General features: G+C 39.9%; 1 protein-coding gene across 3 annotated transcripts in view; it reads right to left on the reverse strand.

Annotated features, from left to right (window-relative positions):
- Nucleotides 1–18,952, reverse strand: part of LOC306850304 (tetratricopeptide repeat protein 8-like) — a 37,471-nt gene that overhangs the window by 13,774 nt on the left and 4,745 nt on the right. For all 3 annotated transcript variants that reach the window (XM_079385869.1, XM_079385868.1, XM_079385870.1), the window contains 7 exons: nucleotides 10,759–10,918; nucleotides 10,438–10,527; nucleotides 10,056–10,100; nucleotides 9,888–9,973; nucleotides 5,817–5,904; nucleotides 5,628–5,738; nucleotides 5,365–5,504 (listed from right to left, as the gene is read on the reverse strand). In XM_079385869.1, coding sequence (XP_079241995.1) covers nucleotides 5,365–5,504; nucleotides 5,628–5,738; nucleotides 5,817–5,904; nucleotides 9,888–9,973; nucleotides 10,056–10,100; nucleotides 10,438–10,527; nucleotides 10,759–10,918 — 720 coding nt within the window. The remainder of the gene's footprint in view (nucleotides 1–5,364; nucleotides 5,505–5,627; nucleotides 5,739–5,816; nucleotides 5,905–9,887; nucleotides 9,974–10,055; nucleotides 10,101–10,437; nucleotides 10,528–10,758; nucleotides 10,919–18,952) is intronic.

Here is an 18,952-nt window from a genome sequence, read left to right on the forward strand (position 1 = left end):
ACATCACCAGACGCTGGGTTTCATCCCTGGTGATGCTCTGCCAGGCCTCTACTGCAACCGTCTTCAGTTCCTGCTTGTTCTTGGGGCATTTTCCCTTCAGTTTTGTCTTCAGCAAGTGAAATGCATGCTCAATCGGATTCAGGTCAGGTGATTGACTTGGCCATTGCATAACAGTCCACTTTTTTCCCTTCAAAAACTCTTTGGTTGCTTTTGCAGTATGCTTTGGGTCATTGTCCATCTGCACTGTGAAGCACCGTCCAGTGAGTTCTGAAGCATTTGGCTGAATATGAGCTGATAATATTGCCCGAAACACTTCAGAATTCATCCTGCTGCTTTTGTCAGCAGTCACATCATCAATAAATACAAGAGAACCAGTTCCACTGGCAGCCATACATGCCCACGCCATGACACTACCCCCACCATGCTTCACTGATGAGGTGGTATGCTTAGGATCATGAGCAGTTCCTTTCCTTCTCCATACTCTTCTCTTCCCATCACTCTGGTACAAGTTGATCTTGTATATTTTTCCACGCCTAGCTGAAATTAAGATGTGGATGTAGGGCTGCATAAATAATTATATTTTAAATGGATGAGATGCAGTTTAACTTTTTTTAATCAACCCTCCACAGTGTGAGTAAATCACTCACTTATGTGAATAATGTTCGTGCTAGGCGATTAAATAATGTCTATCATTAGCCATTGGGCAATACAATTAGATTTTCCTCTTGTAAGAATCTATAGTCTGCCTCGACTATAGATTCTAGACTATAGACACCTCGGGGTGTCAGAACTTAATTAACATACAGACTACAGCTGTTACAAAAGGAGCAACTTCATTTACATGTAGGGTAGTAAACTGGGAATGTATAAAAGGTTTACAAACTTATGATGTTCTGGGCTCATTCCGACTCTGTTGAACCCAAGGTACTACATGTACTTTGTCACTGCTATGCTGCAATAAACTTCTTCATCAAGATCTTCAAAGTCCTCTTCACTTTTTCTTAAGTAAGTTTAGTACAGATATTTTTCACTCGTCTTGAACACTGAGTTTCGCTCTCTGTCTTTAAAGTGCACATTTCCAGATCATCTCAATGGATGTGCAGTGTAGAGGGCTGCATTGGGATTGGGACCCGCCGGGTCCTGCGGGACCCAACGCAAATCTCGCGGGAGCGGGCGGTTTGAACTTTGCTGCGGGCGGGAATGGGCGGCTAAAAAAAAACACTGCGGGATCGGGAGGTAGCCTAGCGACATGATGTCATTGTCAACAAAATCAAAGTACTTGAAGTCTAAAGAAACGCGCGGTAGCCTAACAGAGCCGGCGCCAGCGCAGCACTGATGAGGGGGCGGTTGAGGTAACGAAAGTGGGCGATGACGTAGCGCAAAGTAAAATAATAATAAAAACTAAATAAATAAAAACATATGTGGCCCATTCACGTATTTGTCAGACTGTAAACAACCCTGCCTGCCTCATGCATTCATTTCGGCCCATTTAACAAATGCATCATTTTAAGTTTAACAAATTGAACAGTATCAAACAATACAGCAAAATAATCAACTAACTACGATAATCTAGCCCTCTATTAAACATTAAAAAAAATATTTCAACATACCTTTAGCTTAGTCAGTAGTGCTGCATAATGCCTGCATTTAGTTGAACCGCTTGCGTGAGAAGTTTGTGTAACAATTAAAATGAGACTTTGTGAAACAGACTGTCCTAAATATTTGCTATAGTAGCATCATATTAATGCTAGAAAGCCTATTCATTTGGTAACTGTTTTTTTAAATTAACCATTATATTTCATAAATAAAATCTATTTTCACACTCATCTTGAGTGGGAAAAAATACAGGGCCAGCCCCCGTGGCCGGTTTTAGATGTCCCCGATAGCCCAGGCTATATTCATCTTTCCTACCAGTGCGTCAGAATACATGCAGGTCAGGGAAAGAAACAAACATGAATCTCTTTAATAATAGCAATACAATACGTTTTTTTTTTCCTGCGGGACGGGAGAAGACACAAAATCAATGCATCTCTATTATCGTGCGGGAATAAATTCTCAGAGTTTTGCGGGTGCGGGCGGGAGTGTAACACACACGTTGCGGGAGCGGGCGGTAATGGTCAGAAATTCGGCGGGCGCGGGCGGGAGGGGGATGAAGAAAACAGTCCCACGCAGGGCTCTAGTGCAGTGTATTTGACCCCGACTCGCCCCCATTTCTCTTACATACAGAAAGAGAGAGAACGAGAGAGTCTTACATACCACGCAGAACTGGTGCACTACATGTAAATGTTTTTTGTTGTATTTTCATGTCAAAATAATGGAGCTCATTTGGAATTATTCAGCCTTTTTAAAAGATGCAGAAGCCACTACCAGTTTCTTCTGTAGTGGGCGGAACTAATGCGCAAGCAGCAATCTCAATGGATGACGCTCACCTATTAAAGTCACTGTTTAGATATCAGCAAATCAGCTCGAGCAAACACTGACAATGTAATTAATATTCATTATATTCATATAATGTTCATTACCAGCAGCTCATCAGACCTTTCATGTTATGTTTAACCCTCTGGGCCCTGAGGGTGTTTTGGGGACCTGGAGAACTTTCGACATGCCCTGACATTTGTGCTTTTTTCAGTTGCTTATAAAAATATAAATGGCTAAAGTCTAATAACACTGTAAACAGCACAAACTGGGCTACAATGTTATGTTAGCAGCATTTATGTACATGATTGTGTTTTTGAGAAAACAACGTTTATGCGTGTTTAGTGAAAAACTAACATTTTGAAGTCACTCAAATAAGACCATAAAACACATACAGAACAATTGTTTACAAGACTTTTGAGAACCAGATCTTGTAGGCTAGAATATTTACTTCACAATTATGTGAAAATCATCTTGTTTATTTGCTCACAGAAAACAATACATTGATTTAAATTTTTAAAGACATGTTTTGTGTTCGAAATCCAATATGCGAGGGAGTGGTAATGGGCTTGAATATTAAGTGGTTCTCACCTGAGAGACAAAGGGCCCTCCCCTAAAGCTGCTAATGGCCCATCAGTGTGACTGTGACTGAGGCAGGTAAGAGAATGTGAGGAGACTGAAAAAATGGGGTTTTAAATGATTTGTATTTTATTTACAACACAGTATAATCAAAACATACATAATGAGGGTCAAAGACACATTATTGTGCACTGATCTAACCACAGAGATGTGAACAGACTTCCTGCAACAGATTCTGTGCAACAAGTGAAACAGATAAATCATACCTGATATTTACGTGTTATTTAAGTGTTTCTGCTACTTTCCATGGATTTCTTCTGATGTTAGTGCAGCGCTCTCAGAGGAAAACAGTTGGAAGAGACTGAAAGTCAGCAGGATTCATCATCTGTGGTGCAGGTGTCTGATTCAATAAAATACAAACAACCAAAAAAAGAGAAAAAACATTTGTGAGCATGTTTATATCAGGAGCATATATATATCTATCTATCTATATATATATATAGGTTTTGTAGTCATAGACTCATTCATGCTTTGTATTATCGTAAAAAAAAACATTTTATATCTGAGAAACTAATTATTATTGTTTAGCACATTATTAAAATCTATTTTTGAACAGAGTAGGCTATTAATCATAAACATGTTGTAAACATACTCAGACTCGTAGCATTCATCATGTTACAATGTACTCTCATATTACTTTTATTGTTTTATACTCGCGCAGTAAGAAATTTAAATACAATGAATTGCCCATCATATTCACAATGTTTTACTGGATTTCAAACATTTTAGTCAGGAATTATAGCCATCCTGAACATCATGTATGATTTTATAGTATAAAAGATATGATTCTGCAGTCATAGACTCTGTACTATAAAAGGATATACTTCGTACTATAAAACATATATTTTATATCTGAGAACTAATTGTTATCGTTTAGCACGTTATTAAAATATATTTGTGAACAGATTATTAATAATAAACATGGTCTAAACATTCTTAGATGCGTAGCATTTATCGTGTTGTAGTTTGGGAACAACCCAACTAGTAATGTGTTCAAGTTTATGTCACAATAACACGTTAACTTATGCAGAAAATAAAATAAACATTACTTACTCATCAGATCGATTTTGAGGGAAATCCAGCCTTTACTCAGCGCGTCTTCTTCCAGAAAGTAACAGTATAGCAGCGATGAACTCCTCACTGACACTGACGCTTTGTTTATGCTCCGCGCGCGCGGGTCACGTGGTTATTTGCATGTGAACGCGAGGGGGCGGGATCTCATTAAAAATAATGAGTTAGACGGGACAGACTGGACATCGTGTTGGTTTCATAAGGATTACTTCATCACAGAATATTTGTTTTCGATATGACTTACTTCATTTGAAAGAAGACACTTCAGGCTTTCTATAGAGATAACTCTCATGTTTCTGTGTTGAGTATTCGCTGAGTTACACTTCATTTTAGTGACGCATTTCTGAAAACAGATCGCGGAGACGGAGAAGACCGAGAGCGCACGCTGTTTGTTTTCTTTATTCTTCAAAAGCACAAAGTTTAGTTGTTATTATGAGTGAATACAAATAAAAGAAGACCCCTTACAGATTCGAATGGTGTATTGCTCTTATCTGAACGATCAAACATGGCAGAGTAATTCAAGCTCTTTTCTGCCTTATCAGGAAAATCTGCCCCAAAACGCGTATTCGCGTTTGTCGGGCTCAGAGGGTTAATAGTAGTATTATCATCTTATCAGTATTATTTTTAGGTTTTTTACAGATACACCGAATGATCAACAACAGTTGATCAGATCTTAACAGTTCTACTAAAATGACAAATATACATCCATATATTTTCAATTCTAGACAATTGAAAGGTTAGCTGTAATTATAAAAATGGTCCAGAATTTGTAAAAATGATTAGTTTCTATCCTTATGGTCTCACCCTTTGAAACTTTTTAATTTTTTTATTTAAAGGGGCATGTCAAGAGTTTAAATCCCCCAATCAGAGCTTTTCTCTTAAAAAGATATATTTTCTGCCCAGTGTTTTACTTAATCTTCCCTACACTGACAAACATGTATGCTGGAGTTTAGCGAGATATTCTGCTCAAATGAAAGTGTTATACAGTCACCTATGCTGTTTGCTGCTACTAAATCTGCAAACAAACCCCAGTAACAAACTGTACTGTTAGCGATTGTGGTTGCTGAATTAATGCACTTACACAACCTTTGTGCTACGTACAAAGTAAACATTTTAAAAAATACTACAGAAGTAGTAGAAATACTACAATTAGGAATTTAGCTGTTTTAGCTTTTGACGGAAGCTTCTTAAGGTTTTACCCATTTTTTTAATAATGTGAATGAAAAAAAAAAGTGTCACCTGTAAAAGCGCAGGGCAATCTCTGGCTGGTCTGTGTAAAAATGATTGCTGCCAATACAGGCAATGGCCTCCACATGTGTGTTGTCCTGCTTTAATACTTCTTTATAGTATTCTGTGGCTGAGATCATGTTATTCATTTCCTGATGGAGACAGGTAGATAATTCTATTACATAAATATGACAAATTAATCCAAAGTATATTAAATGATGTGGACATTAAAAAAAAAGACGACTACCAAACAAAAAAGACAAACACACAAATACCTCATGGATGCGTGCAATTCCCGTGAGCAGCGTGACCTCGGCGGGGAAGTGATCCAAGCCTTGCTTGAACACATTCAGAGCGGTGATGGGCTGATCAAGCCGCTGGTACACCTGCGCAGCACAAACAGCTCTTACTGGGAAGTAATTACAGGAAGCTGTACGCAACAAAGGTTGACCCGTCTATGGTACCTTTGCGAGGTAGAGGTAAGTATCAACAAATTCTTGGTGTGCGAGCGCTGATCTGAACTGCTTCTCAGCTTCACGGTGCAAACCCAATCTACAAACACAATCGGTTGATTGGAAATTGACATTAAAACACTCTCTTAAAAAAAATAGTACACCAAAAATGAACATTTGCTGAAAATGTGCTCAACCTTTGGCCATCCAGGATTAGGATGAGTTTGTTTCTGCATCAGATTTGGAGAAATGTATCATTGCATCTCTTGCTCACCAATGGATGCTCTGCAGTAAATGGGTGCCGTCAGAATGAGATTCCAAACATCTCAAGACGTTAAGTGATAGACTGGAGTGGTGTGGTTAGGGCCGTCAAAAAAAAATAAAAATAAAATAAATAAATAGAACTTCGAATATTTGTTGAATTTAAAATAAAAATCCACATTCGAAAGCAAAAATGCTGCATTCGAATTTTAAATCCGTGTCAGGCAGCCTTATATGTGGCACACAAGATGCAATGACGATGTAAGTGTCGTTGCATTTTAATGCTTTTTGGTCAATCTAGTTGAATCCACTGGATCCAGCGCTGCTCATTCAAAATATTGCGGAAATGAGAACAATGTGGAGAAGATGTTGTTTAAGTCAAAACTGAAACCAAGCCGTTCACACAGAACTCATATTTATCGCATTTTCTATAGGGACATCTATCCCTGTTGCACTCGCATCTCGCACAAGAGAGCGGCATGTTTAAAAAGCCATGTAAAATTAATGTAAATTCAACTTTATGGTGGTATTCCTGCATCTCATGTTTTTAAATGAAAACCCTAAGTAGGCTAAAACCCTAAAGTAGGCTACTTTTTGTGATTGGTTTTCGGTATTAAACTATACATACTTACATGATGCTTGTTGTTTCTTATTGTTTAAGCAACATAATTATTTATATATGGTTTATAAACATTATTTTGTACATTATGAACTTTTTTCAAAGATAGTCGTGTTTTGTTATTGCTTTGAAGAAACGTGCATTAGTACGGTAAAATTTAGCTTGATGCGCCCTATTGTGGCCCCAGGAGAGAAGCCAAAACCTTTTCTTCCCCCTAACAGAAATAATGCCTTTTAAATTAGAATATAATTCGAATTTGATAATATTTTAGTACAAAATCTGAATTTAGTTTTTCAGCCAATTTGACAGCCCTAGTGTGGATTGTGATGTTTTTATCAGCTGTTTGGACTCTCATTCTGACGGCACCCATTCACTGCAGAGCATCCATTGCTGAGACACTGATGCAGAGACACATTTCTACAAACCTGATGAACAAACACACTCATCCTAATCTTGGACGGCCTGAGGGTGAACACATTTACACCCATTTTTGGATGAAATATGGCTTTAACACTTTAACCTTCAACCCCATTTAGGGCCTCGCAGGTGAAAATAACCTACCTGAATTAAAATGGTAACAGTTTGTGACAAAGTGTGCTTACACAAACAAATTAGGTATCTTTGGAAAGAAGAGACTCTGGGCTTTACTATCTATCATCCAGAGTTGATAATGCTCAAAAAGATAAAAAGTTATAGACACTGACGTGCCTTGAAAAATATTTTTCCACACTGAATGTTTTTTTATTTCATATACAAATACATGAAATAAGTCCTGGAGCAATCCAGAAAAGTAATGGATCGAAAGCCATGTGTCTCATCAGTTCATATTTCAAATTTGAAGAAGATACCATGAAAAATGAGATTCCTGCAATATTTTTTCTGAAACAATTTATAGTCCCCCCACCCCCCTGTTTGAGGAAAAATAACCACCAAATGGATTGCAGAATTATACAAGCTATTTTAGTCATTATACATGTTCCTGCATAGTTTTTCAATTATAAAATAATAGACAGATTTATTTGAGCACTAAAAAATACAAAAATAATTATTTGAGTAATAAAAAAGGAAAAAAAATAGAAAAAAATGCTTTGTATATAGTATGTATACTGAAGTATTCTTCGTTATTCGTTATTACAATGATAAATATCACTGCCAGACGTGAAGTGATATTGCCAGACATGGTCATAGAGTCAGTAAACACACGCTGATGTGCTTCCATTCAGATTATAATCAAACAGATGGGCCATATAATCAATAATAGCTGATCAATGAATCACAATGATAGCCGTCATAGAGTCGCTAATAAACACGCTGATGTGCGTCCATACAGATTATAATCATGCAGACACGGCCACATTCCCCACACAATACACACACACACATATAAAAAATGTAGAAGAAAAAAAAAACAGTTTTTTATGGATAAAGCAGATCGCTAAGTTATGCCCCGCTCAGATGACAGCGTGCGTCACAGAAGCGTCACTGCCGGCAGGAGGGAGCGCCAAATTCAAATAATCTATATTCCGCTTTTCTGAGACTTTTTTTTCCGTAGACGGTCTCATTATGTTTGTAAGACCGTATTCTACAAAATCGTTTTGTTTTTTTACCACCAAGACGCTGTTTTTGAGCGTAATTTATTCCATAACGGACGCGAACAATAACTCTCTGAAGAAATGAAACGTAAACAAAGGAATATTCATCCTTATTACAACGTTATTGTTTCGCTGGACTAAAAGTGCTCGCTGGGATGTTTTTCTGTGGACCCTTACCTCTCTAACTAAACTGGGATTTCAGCAGTGGACGCGTTTGTGGCTCGTTATTACAATGATAAAGGTACGTACGGCTTTTTTACTCTGCGTGTTTGGATGTGTACTGCTTACACAAATGTAGCAAATTTGTGCCACTCATTCCTTATAAGCTTTCCATCGAAAAACAGCGATCTGTCGTCGATGCTTGAGGCTTAGACCCTCAGAATGATATAGAGTTTGACAAGATTAACTTTGTCCCGTTTCATTTATTCTATTAGAAAACAATGACACATGCAAACAAAGAGCGTTCAGTGCGAGGTCGCTCTGGTGCAGGCTAACAGGTTAAAGGGCTCTCTTTTTTTTTTTATTATTTTATAATGTTACCCGAGTTGCACTTCTAATCTTTAGGGCTGCCCCTAAGTCGACTAACCGTTAGTTAACCAGAAGAGGCTTGGTCAACCAAAATTTTATTAGTCTCAGAAAAAAAAAATTACATTGGCGAAGTCACGCAGTCCGTGATGGACAGATTGTTAGTGGCTGGTCTATGTGGTAATACATCGGGCAGGACATCCAAACGCTCACCTATCATTCACTGACCTCAAATATGGCTTATCGTCTGAAATATGTTAGTAGCGGCAACTTTACATGCCCTCTCAATCTAATGTTAACCTAGAGAAATGTGCGCTGTGCAAGTGTGTGGAGTGTGGAAGCTGAACAGTTGCTCTCATCTATATTGTTAGTAAACTAAATAGACCTGTTTTTCATTGAAAACCAATAACAATATTGTAATAAATGGCTATAACTTACTTGGGGAATGTTATATATAGACAATTTTATTTAGAAGTGTAAAACACCCAATTACAACTTTCTAAAGAAAAAAATCCAAACTTCAGTAGTTTCAGTTTGAGTACAAAAAAAAACACCCAATTGTTGCTTGCATTTTTCTTAATCTTCTAGAATTTAATTAATTCTTAGAGAAAATAAAAAAAGGAAAACTAGGACTTTAAATTAGCTAGACTGTAACATCAAGTTCTCCTGTTTATAATGATACATGGCACTTGATGCTGACTGCTAGAATAGTCTGAAAAAACAAAGAAAATTGTTCTAGATCTTTAAGGGTTAAGGGCATGTCGAGGGGAAATTGTGACGTCATGATTCCCAATTTCAAATCCAGGTGTTTCAATAGGGCAGAAAAGAATAACTAATCTTTTAAACTGGGGAGTTAGTTTTGAGTTTTTCATGATGATCAGTTTTATATGGGTCAATTGACCAACGTTTCAGCCAAACCAGTAGCCTTTGTCGACAATGTCAACTAGTTTGGCCGAAACATTAGTAATAAACAAACTTATACTTATGGGAGTGCACAGTTATACATTTTCTTCATGTAGTCTGCTCCTTTGACTTGAACCTCAAAAGGTGTGTGCTTGTTTTACTACTTTACTGACTGATCCTCACCTGTAATAGCATTTTCCCAGTTGTACTTTCCACCACCAGTCTTTGAACTGAGCATGTTCAGTGGCAAGAGCAGCCAGATCTAATGCCTGCAAACAGACAAAATGGAAAATGTAATGTCTGATACACAGCAAACAGCTATTACAACAGAATGATGAGAGACTTACTTACAGTTTTTACATCATTTTCAAGATGGAAGATGTATTCAAACAAGGTCTTGTGTATGAGAGGGAAAGACAAGAGTGGAAACAGTTTAGAAAATCGCATTTAGTTGCATTAGTTTAATAAATACAGTAGTAGTCAACATTTGAAGTGGATCGAAAGTTGATCAAAGTTGTCCTAAGACAAGAACGCATTTTGGTTTTAGGACAACTTTGATGAAAGGTTTTGATCTACTTCAAATGTTGACTAGTGTATAATGATATATTATGATGCTTAATACACAGATATTACATTAGATCATAATTAAAAGGAACTACTTGTTTCACAATGTAAGTTTTTCAAGAAACATCAAGAATTTTTCCATGCAGTTTTCCAATTAGGTTAAAAATACCTTGGACAAGTTCGGTCTCTTGGCATACTTTGCCAAGTTTAACCTAGAAAGATTAATGAATGGTCCATCTGGATTTGTTAGCATGGAGGCCTGATATGGTAACAAAAAAAAAAGACAGTTACAACACTAAATTCTAACAGATGTCAAACTGAAAAACTGCAGAACAACAGAATCAGGAAATTACTGTATATGAAAGTCCAACAACTGATGCTTCAGTTTAAGGTTCTTTGCTTTCATTACAAATCATTGTACATACTGTATGTAGTGAGGAAATCAATGCCATCCATAAAATGAGTTCTGAAGAACATCACAGCACCTTACCGTTCCCAACCTGACAAATCTGCCGGAAGCACTGGTGACTGGACGGGCCGTGCTGGCCGTTCGGGGGGTTCTGATGGCCTGCTCCATAGTTTCTGGTCTTCCAGACAGTGTACTGGGCCTCACAAACCCTGTGATGGGACGCCCTGACTGAGTCATCGGTCTAGGACACATAACACGATTACATATCTCAGTGAGGAATCAACCCTCAAATGAGCAATAACTTACAAGTGAGGATAAGGGAGAGGATTACAGGGCTTCACGACTTAATGAAGCATCACATTATAGTTTGTTTGACAACAAATATGTAAACAGAAGCTCTCGTATTGAACAGCAAAGAGCTCAAACTAGCAAGCGATGCATTTGTCTCCAAATTAAGCCATATTTTAAGACCAAGATGGCGGCGCGAACACATTGCGAGGCTCAGCGTCTCTCCAGTTTTTGCAATTTTGCAGTATTTTTCCTGCTCATCTCGGGTCTGTTCTCACTGAACAGCTTTGCCTTAACATCATACACCCGACAGGAGCTTTTGTATATCGGTCTGCACTTTTCCAACAGTTTTATAACCAATCATCGACTCATCCCGGAGATCTCCAGAACACCCGAGGCTACACACTCTGCTCGGCCGGGCGGAAGTGCTCACAGGCGGCGCCGAGATCGTAAACAAAGGCGGGGGAAGCGCGGAGGACTAAGAGCTAAGCTAAAGCTAACACCGCACCGGCTCTCTTTACCCAGCATTTTCCTCGCTAATGTGCGGTCATTGGTGAACAAAATGGATGAAATACGACTTCGCATCACCCATAGTAAGAAACTTTTGGACTGCAATGTCATGGTTTTCACTGAAACATGGCTACATAGCGACATACCAAATAATGCTATTGATCTAACCGGACGCTACACGCTCCGAGCAGATAGAACGGCAGATGACTCCGGCAAGACCAGAGGTGGAGGATTGTGCATTTATGTGAACAAAGCTTGGTGTACGAACTCTGACACTGTTGGAAAACACTGCTCACCTAACCTAGAGTTTCTCATGGTTAAGTGTAGACCTTTCTATCTGCCGCGGGAGTTCACTTCCACCATCATAACTGCAGCCTATATTCCCCCGGATGCTAATGCCAAGCTTGCTATGAACGAACTGCATGCGGCCATTAGTAAACAACAGACTGTACACCCGGAAGCTGCATTTATTGTTGCGGGTGATTTTAATCACTCCAACTTAAAGACAGTGCTCCCCAAATTCCATCAGCATGTCTCCTGCCACACTAGAGGAGAAAAAACTTTGGATCATGTTTACACAAACATCGCTGGAGCTTACATCGCGACTCCCCTCCCCCACCTGGGACAGTCTGATCACCTTTCTTTGTTTCTCACCCCCAAGTATTCACCCCTCATCAACCGTGTGAAGCCATCAGTGAAGACCATCAAAGTGTGGCCAATGGGAGCAGAGTCTGTACTTCAGGACAAATTTCAACACACGGACTGGAGTATGTTTGCTTCCCAGGCTGCCAGTGGCTCTCACACGGACATTGACATCTATACCACCTCTGTACTGGATTACATCAATACCTCCATTGACAGTGTTACAACAGAGAAACAGATCACAACGTACCCTAATCAGAAGCCATGGATGAACAAGGAAGTGCGGCTCCTGCTGAAAGCCCGCAACACTGCTTTCAGATCAGATGACGCTCAGGCCTACAGCATATCCAGGGCTAACCTGAAGAGGGGCATCAAGAAGGCCAAGCACTGCTACAAGCTAAAGGTAGAGGAGCATTTTTCCAACTCTGACCCCCGGCGCATGTGGCAGGGCATCCAGGTCATCAGTGACTACAAGCCATGCAACTCCACTCCAACGGTCACAGACGTCTCCTTCCTTGATGAGCTAAATGACTTTTATGCTCGCTTTGAGAATAACAACAAGGAGACAGCCACCAAGGTCACACTCTCAGGAGACCATCAGACCCTCAAACTCACCTCCACAGATGTCTGCACAGCATTGAGCCGGATCAATGCATGCAAGGCCGCTGGCCCTGACGGCATTCCTGGACGTGTGCTCAGGATATGTGCAGAGCAGCTCGCAGAGGTCTTCACAGACATTTTCAACCTGTCCCTCACCCAAGCAACTGTGCCAACATGCTTTAAGGCCACATCCATTGTGCCAGTGCCGAAACACTCCTTCCCGACGTGCCTGAATGACTACCGCCCCGTAGCACTCACACCCATTGTAATGAAGTGCTTTGAGCGACTGGTCCTGGCACACCTCAAGAACTGCCTCCCACCCACACTGGACCCACACCAATTTGCCTACCGTAGCAATAGGAGCACTGAGGATGCAGTATGCACAGTACTGCACTCGGTACTCACACACCTGGATAATAACAACACTTATGCACGGATGTTGTTTGTTGATTTCAGCTCAGCATTCAACACCGTCATTCCCTCCAAGCTGATCACTAAACTTGGAGACTTGGGTGTTAACACCTCCCTCTGTAGCTGGATTATGGACTTTCTGACCAACAGACCTCAGCATGTTAGGTCAGGCCACACCTGCTCCACCACCATCACACTCAACACCGGCGTACCACAGGGCTGTGTGCTGAGCCCATTCCTCTACTCCCTCTACACCCATGGCTGCAGGCCTGTGCATGGATCCAACTCCATCATCAAGTTTGCTGACGACACCACAGTGATTGGCCTCATCAGAGACAACGATGAGACTGCCTACAGGGAGGAGGTACAGCACCTGGCTGCATGGTGCGCTGACAATAACCTGCTCCTCAACACAGGCAAGACAAAGGAACTTATTGTGGACTTCAGGAAGAAGAAAAGTGGAACGCATGACCCCATCCACATCATCGGGATGGTTGTTGAACGTGTCTCCAGCTTCAAGTTCCTGGGAACCCACATCTCGGAGGACCTGACCTGGATCACCAACACATCCAGCCTAGTCAAGAAGGCTCACCAACGCCTCTTCTTCCTTAGGACACTGAAGAAGAACCACCTGTCTCCAATCATCCAGCGGAACTTCTACCGGTGTGCAATTGAAAGCATCCTGACCAACTGCATCACAGTCTGGTATGGGAACTGCACAGTTGCTGACCGCAAGGCACTGCAGAGGGTGGTGAAAACCGCCCAACGCATCACAGGGACACCACTTCCTGCCATTGAGGACGTCCAGAGAAAACGCTGTTTACGTCGAGCTCGCGGCATTCTTAAGGACTCCTCTCACCCTGACCATAGACTGTTTAAATTACTGCCTTCTGGGAGGCGCTTCAGGAGCCTCCGATCAAGGACAAGCAGACTCAGGAACAGCTTTTTCCCTACAGCTGTTTCCCTACTAAACTCTGCCCAATGATACCCCCCTCACACACCACCACAAACTCTTCACCCCTCCCCATCATTAAAATCGGTTAAAAAACAAAAAAAAACATCCACACACTGAGTACTATGCACTGGAAATTTTTATTTCTATGCACTTTCAATGTTCATTGCACTAGTATTTATATATCTTAATGTATAGCTTATTCATATCCATTTGTAATTATATTCATAGTTTTTGCTCATAGTGTACATACATTTACTGTACAATCCATCTGTATAGTATGTTCATATCACTCATCTGTATATCATACTGATAGTATTTAAAAATTTGTAAATTATGTCCATAGTACTACTGTCTTATCTGTATATTCTGTACATATGTAACTATTGTAGACACTGTATATCCTGTACCTCTGCTTATTGCACTTCTGGTTAGATGCTAACTGCATTTCGTTGCCCTGTACCTTACGTGTGCAATGACAATAAAGTTGAATCTAATCTAATCTAATTTTGCTTGTGGTTTATTGTTTGAATTTTTGGTGAAAGCTGAAACTTAAAAAGATCTCACAGCACTGTTTAATGTCGCGTGACCGAGACTCATCAGCGAGTAAACACATCTGCTCTAGTGAGCTTGCAACCGCTGTGCAGCCGAGCGAATAAACGCTCCGCTTCAAATGAGTCGCACTGTTTTGTTCTGCTTCTAGCACATAAACCTTATATCGAACATTTATCAAACGCGTTATCGTTTTATTGAGGAAAATTATATTGTGATAATTATCATTATATCACCCAGCCCTAATCACTAGCGTCCACATGTTTGACATATGTTTAGCGGCTGTAGTTTATCCACATCATGAGCACGAAATACACACTGATACAGTCAAAACCCACCATCAGAGAAACTAATTAAACGTCAATGATTTGGCCCACCGAGATGATTTCAGCTGAAACTTACCCCCTTTCCACCAACTGGAACCAGGTGCTAGTTCAGAGTCAGTGCTATAGCCGGTTGTTAGTTGGTTCGACTGGCGAGCCCTTTAAGAACCGTTGCTTTTCCACAGGCTAGAGAGCCAATACAGAGCCAGGTCTTACGTCACAATACGTTTCATGTTTCGGTTCACTAGCGCGGCACAACAGGCTTGTTCGAGGTGCATCAGCGCCACACAGACCGATCGATCGATCGGCACACAACACACTAAAGCACCGCGAGAGCGATCCAAAAGCATAAAGAGCAGTCTGCTTTCCAGTCGCTCCCGCAGCACCCCGATATGCCTCGCACCGACTGGTCCGCGCAGCGCTGATCCATCCCGAACAAGCCTAAACAAACTGTTGCTATTGATGTTCATGGCTTTGCGAACCTACATCGGCATCCAAACACGGCGAATCAAACGACCAGTACTGGAACTGCCTTGGTGGAAAAGGGGTAACTGAGAACTGTTGTTTAGGCTGAACATTTCCACTTACTGAGATTTCAGCACATCGCCACTTAGAACTAGGGCTGCACGACATATCAGCACCGATATCGCGATGTTTAGTATACTGATCGTTTTCTCACACAGACACCGTGTCTACAGCTAAAGTCGGTCTACACCAGACGCAACAAATCGACCATAGCAAATCATTTGATCTTTGTGTCAGTAAGTCATAAATAGAACGAGGCGTCAGTTTGCTGTCGGGGATTTGTCGAGTCATGCCGCATCCGCTGTAGACAGCATCACTGATTATAATGGGTTCTGTAGTATTTTGTCGTCTGGTGTAGACACGGTGAGAGCCACGCAGATGCACACAAATACTGAATTCTGTTCACTTGCGTCTATTTGTTTCTGAAATGACACACACACGCAAAACTGTCAAAATGCATGTCTCTGCAAGTATCTTTGTAAAGACAGTTGTTTATGGCTTGGGTGAAGGTAAACAGTTGAGAAGGATGTGTAATACCGTATTGACCCGAATATAAGACAATGACATCCTTCAGGGTCTAGACCAGGGGTGTCAAACTCAGTTCCTGGAGGGCCGCAGGCCTGCAGAGTTTAGTTCCAACCCTGCTCCAACACACAAACCATGTAGTTTTCAAATAAGCCTGAAGGACCTGATTAGCTGGACCATGTGTGTTTAATTAGGGTTGCATCTAAACTCTGCAGGGCTGTGGTCCTCCAGGAACTGAGTTTGACACCCCTGGTCTAGACCCTGAATATAAGACGACTGCGTTTTTTCAAATCTATTTCCAACAAAAAAACATTGTCTTATATTCGGGTCAATACAGTATTACACATCCTTCTCTCATCCTGTGGCAGCCCGCGAGGGATTAAAAAAAAAAAAAAAAAAAAAGATAAGAATCTGCAGAGGTGGGCAAACTACAGTTGTTCCAATATGCAATATCAGTAAAATGCAATAGATGGCGCTGTAGCCTGTAGTGCAGTATATAACCCCTGATTTACACCATCCCGCCGCTCCGACGCGGCCACCGGAGCTGATCGTGCCTACTCCAGTCGATCTGCGGCACATTTCAGAAGCGGCTCTCCGCGCGGCTTCACTAAAGATAAGCGCCTAGTCTATTTTTGACGGACGCCGCGTTCAAGCTGCACAGCAATACAAAATAAAAAGTCAAAATAGCTATATACACGACAAAACTGGAACAATAGTAAATACGTTACTTGTTTTGAAAAATGCCTTGTATTGGAACTGTTTTAAAAATGCTTAAAAGACTTTCCAGTATCAGAACAAATACCAGCGTTATCCTCCTGCTCACGGGTGATGTCATTTTGTGGGGAATACATGGAAATAATTTGTCATTTTATCTGGCAAAGATATGATTTCTTCTTCTGTTTCCCACACACATTTTTATGAAAATGGATATAGTACAGTTTTTTCTGGATTACAAATTGCGTTTTTTCATCTGAAACGTGCTGCGATTTCCAAGGTGACTTATATAAAGCAATCAAGGTCAAGCGCAAAGCTGCTCATCAGGATTGGTGATGAATGAGAAAAGGCAAGTGAGTTTAAATTGTGCATATTCCAGCAGCCACGCCGCTAGTTTCAGTTTCGCTTTAAATATTTAAGGCTGGGCGTTTATAATATATGTTTATGGTGAATGCCGCTATAATTTGTGTTTGATTTTTACTTATGTTTTCGTTCTTTTTTCTATTCTGAACACTGTTAAATTTACAGGAGTTTTTGTGGAGTGTAGGGAATATAAAAACATGTTTCTAATGTTTGTAAACATTTCATTTATTTTACATTATTTCTGAATGAAATGATAAAATGTGTCTTATACATAGACTTGTACACCAATGCAACTTATCTGTGTGTCAAAGTGCTCATAAAAATAGGTAGAGATGGTACAAGAAAAGAACTGCCATGTATGTACACGTATACATAGTACAGTAGTAAGTGAGTGTCAATTTAAAAAAAATCAAAGCTTCATTTGTCATAAACATATTATACGGCCCCTCACTTAATGTGGAAAATTTGATGTGGCCCTCGAGTCAAAAAGTTTGCCCACCCCTGGCCTAATTGTTATATAATTCAGATGGGCTACCTGTCATTTTTATCAAAAAGTGTATATTTTTAAATGTGATTGTTGGTTCATTTTACCAGTATTTTCCATACTTTCAAAACAAAAATGAAAATAGGAAAAATATGCAATATGAAAATAATTTAAGAAAAAAAATGTTCTCCGTAAAACACAAGATTTGGTTTTCAAAAGCCTTTTTCCAAAAGGTACATCTGGAAAAAGGGGGGTCGTCATATAATCAAGTTATTACGGCAGTATATTCACAGCAGTTTAATGTTCCTGAGGCTTTCTGGGTCATGAATGTTAATCAAACAACAATACATCACTTTTGTAGCTTTAACACACTTATTAGATTTAATTTATACAGTGAAGACTATGCAGTGTTATTTTACATTTGATTATTCGATTTCTGTACCTGAATACTGTTAGACTTACCTGAAAAATATAAAGCACTGTTTATTTCATTTGTATCTTTGTTCTATTATATTTATTTATGATTGTAATTTGTATATTTTCTATGCTGATTTACTCACCAACAAAATCACCCTAATCATTGCAATTTTTTTTATATTCAAGTCATCTGATGATTTTTTATTTATTTCTTTTATAATCGCAATATATATATTGCAGAAAAACAAATCTGAATGAGAGTGTTTTCCAATATTGTGCAGCCCAGCTTAGAACAGCAGAGCCAAAGCACTCACATACTCTAAAGCCCTATTCGCACGGGATTAGTATCACCTGGTGACCTCCAGTCATTTGTAATAATTGCGGAGGTTGTCTGTGATCTTAATCTGAATCGGCCATGTCTGTAATTTGTAAAGTAAAGACCTACCATATTTCGCCGAACACCGAGGTCCTGTGATAATTTTAGTCCCGTGCGAATCGACATCTCTGTGATTTGGCCAGAATTTGGTGGGTTGTATATCATTTTTCAAGGTTTTTGTTTCCTGTGCACCTTTTTATCCATCTTTCGCAAAGAATGGAGCTGTGTTGGAGTGTTTGATAGTATTTTGGGTGCTGTCATATCGCTACACCATACAATTTGCAGAAAGAAAAAGCTGAAAAGGTTTAATGCGTTACAAATAAATCAAGCATAAAGCTTGAGATATTATTTTAACCTGGTGAAATATAAATGACACGGGGCACAAAACTATATTAGTTTCTTTCTTTTTTTTTATCCATCTAATTGGACTATAGAACGGGACTCTGAAAGTCTTGACATCCGGGGATCCGGGAGATAAGTCAGTAATTTGGAGTAAAATCACAGGCTTCTCTTATCCCGTGCGAATGCACCACACGAAATTCAGATGGGGGGGTAATTTCCAAATCACACATGGTCCCCAGATAATACTAATC

This window comes from Barbus barbus (assembly GCF_936440315.1).
Source record: "Barbus barbus genome assembly, chromosome: 30".
Classification (NCBI taxonomy): Eukaryota; Metazoa; Chordata; class Actinopteri; order Cypriniformes; family Cyprinidae; genus Barbus; species Barbus barbus.